The sequence below is a fragment of the Sinocyclocheilus anshuiensis genome, unplaced genomic scaffold (assembly GCF_001515605.1).
Source record: "Sinocyclocheilus anshuiensis isolate Anshui unplaced genomic scaffold, SAMN03320099.WGS_v1.1 scaffold1143, whole genome shotgun sequence".
Taxonomy (NCBI): Eukaryota; Metazoa; Chordata; class Actinopteri; order Cypriniformes; family Cyprinidae; genus Sinocyclocheilus; species Sinocyclocheilus anshuiensis.
Window position 1 is genome coordinate 343398 of NW_015546123.1, and position 10275 is coordinate 353672.

General features: G+C 36.6%; 1 protein-coding gene across 1 annotated transcript in view; it reads left to right on the forward strand.

The window, feature by feature from the left end:
• Positions 1–10275, forward strand: part of LOC107700990 (translation initiation factor eIF-2B subunit gamma-like) — a 40737-nt gene that overhangs the window by 28429 nt on the left and 2033 nt on the right. The window contains exons 6-11 of the mRNA XM_016502870.1: positions 2292–2381; positions 4705–4838; positions 4958–5148; positions 5289–5351; positions 5704–5852; positions 9649–9752. Coding sequence (XP_016358356.1) covers positions 2292–2381; positions 4705–4838; positions 4958–5148; positions 5289–5351; positions 5704–5852; positions 9649–9752 — 731 coding nt within the window. The remainder of the gene's footprint in view (positions 1–2291; positions 2382–4704; positions 4839–4957; positions 5149–5288; positions 5352–5703; positions 5853–9648; positions 9753–10275) is intronic.

Below are 10275 nucleotides of genomic sequence, written 5' to 3' on the forward strand. Positions count from 1 at the left end.
ATATATATATATATATATATATATATATATATACATATATATATATATATATAAATTAATTTTTTAAAATTTGTTTTACAAATTGTTTATTATTTTTGTGAAATTATTCATTTAATATGTATGTATTTATTTATTTATTTAGTTTTTGCAATTTATATTATCAGCATAATTTTATTGAAACTGTGGCAGCAAATGTAATCCACCTGGGACTGCAATGGTAGTCGTGATGTAAAGGTATGTTAAATAATAAGAAAAGTTAGAAAATAATGGTTAATTTTGGTTAATAATGGTTATTTTTTTAACCTTTTTGTATTTTTTTTGTGTGAGATTATATTGAGATACTACTTACAAATTATATACACTACTTTGCAAAAGTTTTAGGCCACTAGTATTTTCACCAACAACAAAAAAATGTTTTTAAGCCAGTTATCTTTTGCTGTAGTGTGTCAGTAGGAAATATCAGTTTACATTTTCAAACATTTCTTTTGCCATTAATTGTAATAATCCAGTGAGATTTTTGTTTGCACAAGGAGTCTGACATCAGTCCGTCTGGAATGACAGGAAGAAACAGAAAAACCTGAGACAGACTAAATCCAGAAGAACTGTGGCAACGTCTTCAAAGACGCTTCAAGAAACCTTCCCGCAAAGCTACAATACTGTGAGAAGTTTTAGGCACTTGTGTAAAAATGCTGTAAAGTGTAGATGCTTTAAAAAATAATACCATAAATAGATTTTATTTATCAATTAAATTCTGTTAACTAAATTAAATCAACATTTGCTGTGACCAACCTTTGTGTTTAAAACAGCTTTTGTCCTACCTACACTTGCACATAGTTTTTCAGTTATCTTTGCAGGAAGGTTTTGGAGACGTTGCCACAGTTCTTCTGGATTTAGTCTCTCTCAATTTTTTCTTTCTTCATGTCATTCCAGACGTACTGGATGATGGTGAGATCAAATCTCTGTGTGGAGCACTGGCTGTTGTCAGACTCCTTGTGCATACAAACATCTCAGTGCATTATTCCAATTAATGGCAAAAGAAATGTTTGGAAATGTAAACTGATATTTCCTGTTGACACACTAGAGCAAAAGATAGAAATAACTGACTTAAACCATTTTTTGTTGGTGAGAATACTAGTGGCCTAAGACTTTTGCACAGTAGTGTATATTTTCCGTAAAAAGATTAATTAAAAAAATATATTTTTTTTTTACAACTTATCAGTCAAATTGTATTCTAAATATGAATAAAAAATATTATATTTGATAATTTAATCAATTTCATAATTTCTTATAATTTTAACATTTTTTTATCTATTTCTTGAAATACTGAAACATTATTTCCAGGTTTAATTGAGATTTTGCATCCCAGAAGTCTTTTTTTAACCTCACTGTTCGTGGTTTGCACTGCTGCTTGATAATTTTGAATCATTGTGAATTGAGGCCATTGAGCAAAACCTTGACCCAGTAATCTTGATGTAAAGACTATTCTCTCCAGACATGCGAGTTTGCTTGTGTATGTGACTGGAAATCCTCACGTGCATCTGACAGCTTAACTTGCATTGCTGTCTAGTCTGCTTTACCTTTAGTAACACTTCGAGTTGTTCGTCAGGATGCACTGGACTCTTTCTCCATGTGAATCACTCTGGCCCCGGGGCAGCCATTTTGTGGGCCTCTCGTGGCACTGTGGAGGGGTTCTGGGAGCATTTTCATGTCAATGGCAGGCTATAAAACAGTCTGGGGGGTCCGACGGTGCTCCTGACATCTCACTACTCGCAGGCTGTGGCAGCAAACGTAATCCGGCTGGGGTTGCCATGGCAGCCGTGATGTAAATGTATGTTAAAAAATGGAAATGGTTATTTTATTTGTTTTTCGAGATTAAGTGGAGATACTACCTCATTTCTTCTCATGTCACTTCACTTGTGTTTCACTTGTTATTCTTATTTTGGGGGTCATTATAGTTCTCAGTGCCTCAAAGAGACCAATTAGAGTGGGAGTGAGAGGAAAATGAAAGACTGCGTGGGACATAAAGGCAAGCTATATAGTCTAATTATAAAACATCTGAGGAAACCAGGGTAGCAGGATACCTTACAGTGTTTTTGTCAGAGCTGTTATGTATTTACTTTGTTTCACCATCAAGCACATTCCACGTTTACCCTGCGTTTTATTCTGGAGCAGCCGCAGCCTCCTTCCTCACATTTACTGTCATTATTTTTTTATTTGCACTCCATGATGCCCGTCTTCACTGCCCTCCCTTTCTCTAACACTTTTTTTTTATATGGATATCACTCTTCCAGACATCCCAGAATGCTCATCAAGACCGGCCTGCTGGATGGCCACCTGTACTGCCTGAAGAGATCTGTGGTTGATTTCTTAGTACACAACAAGTAAGTCAGGATTTCCCAATGAAAGAAGAGTTTCAGGTTTCTGTGTCCGGGTTTCTGTGTCATTCGTGTTGGGCCAAAGAATTCACACATATTCTGTTTGATAAACCAAAAAAGACGACAGTTTTAGAGTTTAGAACAAAGAAAAGTTACGACTTAAAAAGAGGGAATAATAAGGTCTGCAAATTTATGACACTGACCATACGAACTCCTCTTGTACATAAGGTCAGATGTTGCATCCATTGAATCAGTTTGCTCAAATCGTGCTGGATAACATCCAGATCATCAGGTTTTACACAAACTTGTTGGGTTCATGCTGCTTTCATTAAGCTAAAATAAATTCAAAAAGCTAAATAAATTCGTTTTTCAATTTAACTTGCCACTGAAATTATGAGGATTGTTTTCTTTACAATGACTAATTGTGTATTGAGTCAGAAATGTGTAAAAACAAAACAAATGTGCCATCTAAAAGCACAATTTTTCTCTGAACTGCCTTTTTTGAACACATCACCAGCTATTAAATATGGTTTTGTTATCTATCTTACAAACTGACATCATTAAAAATGATCTTTTGTGTTTTCATTTTGCTAACTCACATAGAGACAGCATGAAATGGCATTCACAATGCATTTTATTTTCATAATATGGCTCATTTTATGTTTTTATATTGTATTGCGAGACTTTCATCCATCAGGATGTTAATGAAATGCAAAGAACCGTTCTGAAGGTGTGCAAGTTAATTAATAAATATTTCATATTTATATCAGGGAGGAGAGTGGAATATAAGTGAATAAATTTATTTATGTATTTATTTTTTTATTTACTTTAGTATAATTAAAATCACTTGACTTTGAAAGTTAATATGTGAAAGTTAATTTTGTTTTACTGGAAAAGCCTAAATTGAAAAACAAAAATTGCTCTCTGCACTTCATGGCAAGCATCTTATCAGCATCCCTTTCACATAACTAGTCGTTCCGCAGGGGCCTGTGTCCTCTACAGTCCACCCCTCCATTCCTCCCTCAGCTCTCCATTCATCCTCTCCAATAGCCCTCCATTCCTCTGCCCCTCCAGTCCCCTTTGTGCTCCTGTAACTGACATTGTGAGGCCAGGCAGCCCGCTGTAAAGTGGTGCGGTGCATAGCCTCTCTTAGGTCCTCTCCCTCTCAAAGACTTCAGAAAAGCGTGAGGCTTCTCTCCGCTTTGACATTTTAATTCATTCTCCCCTGATATAAATATCATTTAATCTAATCTACTCCCAGCCCTCCCCCTCTCCCCACTTTCCCTCATCAAAGTAGTTTGACTTTTTTATGCTGCCTTTTCTCTCTCTCGTTCGCATTCTTTTTTTCCCCCATCCATCCCTCCCTCCCTCCATCTCGCTCTCGCTCTCTCTCTCTGTCACCCTTGAGCCTGCAGTGCCATGGAGTACTGAATGAGAAAATGGACATAGTAACTGTTGTTTTTCTCTCTGCATTCAGATGGAAATTCTAATCTTGCCTAAAAGAAAATAAAGAGAGAGAGAGAGACTAGTTTAAGGAGGTGATATAGGTTTTTAATTGCTCCTCAAGTATACATGTTTTTTCAAATCATGATTCAACCCTTCTATATCTAAGAGACCATAAATTTGATTTGAATTAATACTTTTGTTAATTGAGGATGCATTCAATTGATCAAAAGTAACAGTACAGATATTTATAATGTGACAAAAGATTTTATCTTAATATAAATACTGTTCTTTTGAACTTTTAAATTCATCAAATAATAATTAAATCACTGTTTTTACAAAAATATTAAGTAGTACAAACATTTTCAACATTGATAAGAAATGTTTCTTGAGCACTTTATCAGCGTATTAGAATGATTTCTGAAGGATCATGTGACACTGTAGACTGGAGTAATGGTTTACCATCTACAGGAATCACTTACATTTTCTAATATATTTAAATAGAAATCAGTTATTTTAAATGATAATGATATTTCACGCTATTAGTTTTTTTTACTGTATTTGTAATCAAACAAATGCAGCCTAAGAAAGCATAAAGTGAGCGTAAGAAACATTAAAAAAAAAAACATGAAATAATCTTACCCACCCCAAACCTAGGAACAGCAGTGTTGATTGACATCTGCAGCCTTTTGTGTAATGTCTATTCATTGCTTTACTCTTCTGCCACAATAATGCCTTTGAATTAGTTAAATGAATAATCAAATTGATAGAATAATAGTATATACACTACCGTTATTGGCTGAGAAAATTATTTTTTGTCTTAAATGATCTTAAAAGCCCTGCTTTAATACAAACCTGTGTTGTTGCCATATGATTTTATTTACAGGTGTGTCACCTCAATCAGAGGAGAATTAGTGCCGTATTTGGTGCGCAAGCAATTTTCCAAGTCTTTAAACTCCCAAAATGCAACAGAGGATTCGGAGAAGAATCAAAAACAACAGGACGCTCACCACAATTTGGGTAAGCTTCCTCTTGTAATGACTCGCATTTGCACAAGTCATATTTGTCATCTTTTTAAGAGTGTTATGTGTACATAATAAATGGTGACCTTTCAAAAACCCGCATACATGTCTTCACAGAGCTCCTCAGCACCAGTAAAGATGAGGCGCTGCTCCAGCTTGCCCGGGAGAGGTCATGTTGGAACGATCACCGTGGAGACATGAGCGAGGCCTACCATGGCGGAAAGCTACGCTGTTATGTTCACATAATGGAGGAGGGCATGTGTTACCGTGTGAACACGCTCGCGGCTTACATAGAGGCCAATCGTGTGGTGAGAACAAGCCGAAAGAACTGTTCCGATGGCACGTTTTTTCTTTACAGTGAACTGTCCGCAGTTAAAACAGTTGTTTGAGACACTAGTTCAGCTGTAGGGGCTGCATTGTATTGTGGGATGTTTCCTTTATCCCTTAGGTTCCAAAGCTGTTTGAGGACCCTCCGATCCATCCAGCTGCTGTGGTCTCAGAACGCTCCTTGGTGAGTCCCATAGATATGTCACAAATATGATGCTGTCTGTGATTAAAAATGCATATTGTAAATGTATATTGAAATACATTACTCCTCAAATAAAGTAATGCCGTCTTTTTTATTTAGGTTGGAAGTGACAGCATTATTGGGCCAATTTGTCAGATATCAGAGAAGACATCCATCAAGCGTTCAAATGTTGGCATGGTCTCAGAACGCTCCTTGGTGAGTCCCATAGATATGTCACAAATATGACATCTGTGTATGATTAAAAATGCATATTTCATAATACACCTCATAAAGAGCACACTCGTATTGAAATACGTTACTCCTCAAATAAAGTAATGCTGTCTTTTTTATTTAGGTTGGAAGTGACAGCATTATTGGGCCATTGTGTCAGATATCAGACAAGACATCCATCAAGCGCTCGAATGTTGGCACATCGACTACAATCAAGGAGAAGGTGAAGATCACCAACTCCATCATCATGAACGGAGTCACTATTGAAGAAGGGTAAGTGATCTTACTCAAGTGCATTCCGAATGTTTATGAGAATATGATCAGAAAGAGCCTTTTTATAGGTAATTTATTTGTAAATCAAACCCAGACAGGATGTTTGACCGAAGTAACATCATTTGCATTCTTTGAATTGTGAAATGTAATATTTGAAAACATACTAATTAACAGGAATATTTAACTAAATAGATTAAATAAATAACTAAATTATGTTGCTGCAGTAGATCAAATAAAGCCAAATGCATTGCAGAGACTTCTGGGAACATTTTTCAATGAAGACTGTCAATTTTTTTTTAACCAGTTCTTTTAGCAGCTTTCCAATGGTCATGGACAACCTGAAAATATTGGGCAATTTTAAAATTATGATTTTCAGAGCTAGAAAAGTCAGAGGAATCAATGAAGTCTTTGAAAAAAGTAATGGAAATTTCAATGTTGAATATAATATGCTCATATTTAATCATTTATCAACAAGAAATTTGTTTGTGAGTGCAATCGCTATGATGAAAAAAAAACCTTATCCAGTTATAAGGAATGACTTGAAAAATCATAGGAAAATCATGGAAATTTGTTGGTCAGAAAGCATTGGAACCTTGATTTAAAAATGAAATGACATGATTTGCTTAAATGAATGTCTGCAATATGTCTGCAGGATTGACATATCGGCTATTATATATAACTGTTCAAAAATGTAGGGGTGGTAAGATTTTTGTCTTCTAATGCTCACTAAGGCTGCATTTGATGATCAATTACAGTTAAAAACCATAACATTGTGACATTATTACAATTTAAATGAACTTCTAACTTCTTTTATATTTGTATACATTTTAAAATGTCATTTATTATGCCATTACTCTTCAGTGTCACATGATCACTCAGAAATAATTATAATATGCTGATTTCTTACTGTTATCAATGCTGAAAATGTATATGCTGCTTAATATTCTTGTTGAAACGTGAACATTTATTATTTATTATTTGATTAAAAGCATGTAAGCAAAATTTTGGTACAAAGCATCCTTACTGAATAAAAGTATAAATTTCAAACTTTTAAGTGGTATTGTACATAGTGTACAAAGCTTTTGCAATTGCATGCACCCCTGTGTTGTCCTGTACTGTCCACAGTCTAGGATGACAGACAGTTTGGCTGTCTCCAGAGTATTTAGTGGTCTGGATCAGATGTTCAGCATGTAGAAACAAAAGTTCAGATTTTGTCTGAGAGGTTAAAAGTGGGCATAATGCGCAGAGTGACTGACCCGCTTCTGCCTGCGGGTGGTGTTGGGGTGGATGCTTCTGCTTTTTGTTGTGTTGAGCAAAAGCAGAAACTTGCGTTGTCAGACCCCTAAAGGTGTTCGCTGACCCTGAACAGGCCCCTGGTACAACAAATTAACAGAAAAGTGATGAATGTAGATGTAATGATTCCCTAAGAAACAAGCGTCCCGCTACAAGTGTTACATGCACGAGTAAAAGAAGCCTCAGTAAACATTCACATCTGCTAAACTCGCTGCCCCCCGTTTTTTTTTTTTCCCAAAACAATTTAGATTTAAGCTGATTTGGGTTAATGGCAAATCTCGCTTGCCATTGAGTGCTTGCTCTGGGTGGTAAAGAAAAAATAACCTTTTAGCTGGAGAGAGGAGGGAAAAGCTTTGGTTTAAACCAGTTTTTTCCCTTTAAAAAAAAACAGCTTGGAGCCAACGTGGCGACCCTCGTGTACGAATTAGCCTGTGTGTGAAGAGTGGAGTGAAAGAAAGGATAGAGGAAGGAAAGAAAGGAACAGCAACTCTTTCAAAACATCAAAAAAGTAAGAAGGGATTAGGAAATCCCTGGCAATTAAAAGCGCCACTTGCATTTTTCGGCCCTTTGTTTGCATGTAGGAAGAGTGCCCTGTGTAGCTGCCAATAGAAACCTGCCTCTGTCAGCTACAACACGGGCCGCGCTGTTCGATGCTGCTTGATCTTGAAGACGGGATGCCCTGTCCGCTGTCCCTGTTCCATGAGCTGAAAATCTTGGAGTGTGTTTAATAAAAAGTTGTGGTTTTAAATTTTGCATTGCTATATGGGTGGAGAAGGTGTGAAATGGCATGTCCTGTAGGTTCTGTGACATCCGGACACTAAATCGCAGAAAAGCAGCAGTAATGTTCTCCTGTACATCAGAAGGCGATGTTGTTTTTAATATATATGCTAATGCCGCCCAAAGGAAAATAAAACAAGCCTGGGGAAAACATTGAGGTATCAGGTTTCCGATTGGCATGGTCTTGATGGGGAGGGGGGTGTAATAGGGTAGAGTGAGGAAAGGACAAGACCCTCAGCTGTGCAATTAGCAAAAAGACATGAAAGCCGAACACTCGTGGTAAATATGCTTCACCGCAAGAGAGTGCAGAAAAAATTAAGAGTTGGCCCAGGCAAACCAAGTAAACATAAACCAGTGCAAATAAAGTTTTATGGTGCCAAAGCGATCCCAGGAAAATATCAGGCCCCTGGTACAACAAATTAACAGAAAAGTGATGAATGTAGATGTAATGATTCCCTAAGAAACAAGCGTCCCGCTACAAGTGTTACATGCACGAGTAAAAGAAGCCTCAGTAAACATTCACATCTGCTAAACTCGCTTGATTCGCATGCTTCTTTTCTGAGTTCATAAACTTGTGAATGAACAATGATTTTTTTTCTTTGCCCACCGTTTTTTTTTTTTCCCAAAACAATGTTATTCAGCAAGAATGCATTAAATTTATCAAAAGTGATGATAAACATATTTGTTACAAATGATTTCTGTTTAAAATAAATGATGTTCTTTGAACTTTATATTCATCAAAGAATCCTGAAAAAATTTGTTTCCTCAAAAATATTAAGCAGCACAAATGTTTTCAGCACTTTTCTTGAGCACTAAGAGACCGTTTACATGACAACGTTTTCAGCCAAAAACAGGGAAACTTTTTATGCGTTTTGCCTGTTCGTTTACACGACAACGGCGTTTTGGGGACTGAAAACGCATATTTTTGAAAACTGGTTTCAAAGTGCAACTTTTTGAAAACGCCATTATCGTTTACGTGTAAACACCCAAAATAGGAATCTTTGAAAACGGTGATGTCATGCGTGTGCGTAGTACCTGTTAGGTATGTAGACATGCATAGTACGTGTCAATTTTAAAGGCAAGCGCGAACAAACATACACAACAATGGCGGAGTACATGGTACTGTTGTTGCTGCTCAAGAGTTTGCTAACGCTTCTTCAGCAAAGTGTGGATTTACTTCGCCAATATTACAACCAACAGAGGAGACGTATCATATACAAGATATGATCGTCACTTCCCTACAGGTATTGTTTACTAACAAGGTGACAGCGCCAACTACTGTAATACGTAATACAGGGTTTTTGGCTGTTTTCGCGGATATGTGTAAACGCGAATCGTTTTGAAACATTGTCGTGTATACATTAAACTTTTTAAAAACGCAAAGGAAAAACTTTTCTGTTTTTGACTACAACGTTGTCGTGTAAATCAGCATATTAGAATAATTTCGGAAGGATAATGTAGCACCAAAGACTGGAGTAATGACTGCTGAATATTCAGCTTTACCATCACAGGAATCAATTACATTCTAAAATATATTAAAATAGAAAATTTATTTTAAATTGTAATAATATTTCACAATATTACTGTTTTTATTGTATTTTCGATCAAATAAATGCAGCGTTGATGAGACTTCTTTTAAAAAAAATTCTTACCGACCCCAAACTTTTGGTGGTAGTGTATGTGTTTGTTGTATGCACATTAAAACAACACTTTTCTCTTCCCCCAGGTGTAACATTCAAGGTAGTGTGATTTGCAACAATGCAGTGATTGGACGTGGAGCCGACATCAAGTACTGTCTGGTGGGGAGCGGCCAGCACGTAGAGCCAGAGGGTGAGAATGCTGTGGTCCAACGCTCTGCGCGTTACACTACACGCACAAAAACACACACACTAAACTTCTGGAGTTCCGCTGTGTTCGTATTAAATCCAGCCTTTTGTGTTTGTGTTTATGTGTGCACTCTCACGCCCATGTCTGCCTTTTCGTTTGTGTGATCTTGTGTGTGTATGTGCGTTTTAATCTGTTTTAATAGCGTATTAAAACCTAAGCTTGTGTGTACAATTGAGCTTTATTTTTTAATATGCTTAATCCTCGCAGTCTTAGATCACTGAGAGGTTTGTGTGCATCTATTTGCGTGTGTGGCTTCAGGCTCTTGTATTCCGGGTGGTCCGCGCCTGGTCTCTAACCTCTCCATCAATGACAGGTATCAATTTGAAGACATGAATTTGAACTTTTCTGCTTTTACACAGTATCTCACAGAAGTGAGTACACCCCTCACATTTTTGTAAATATTTTATTATATCTTTTCATGTGACAACACTGAAGAAATGACACTTTGCTACAATGTAAAGTAGTG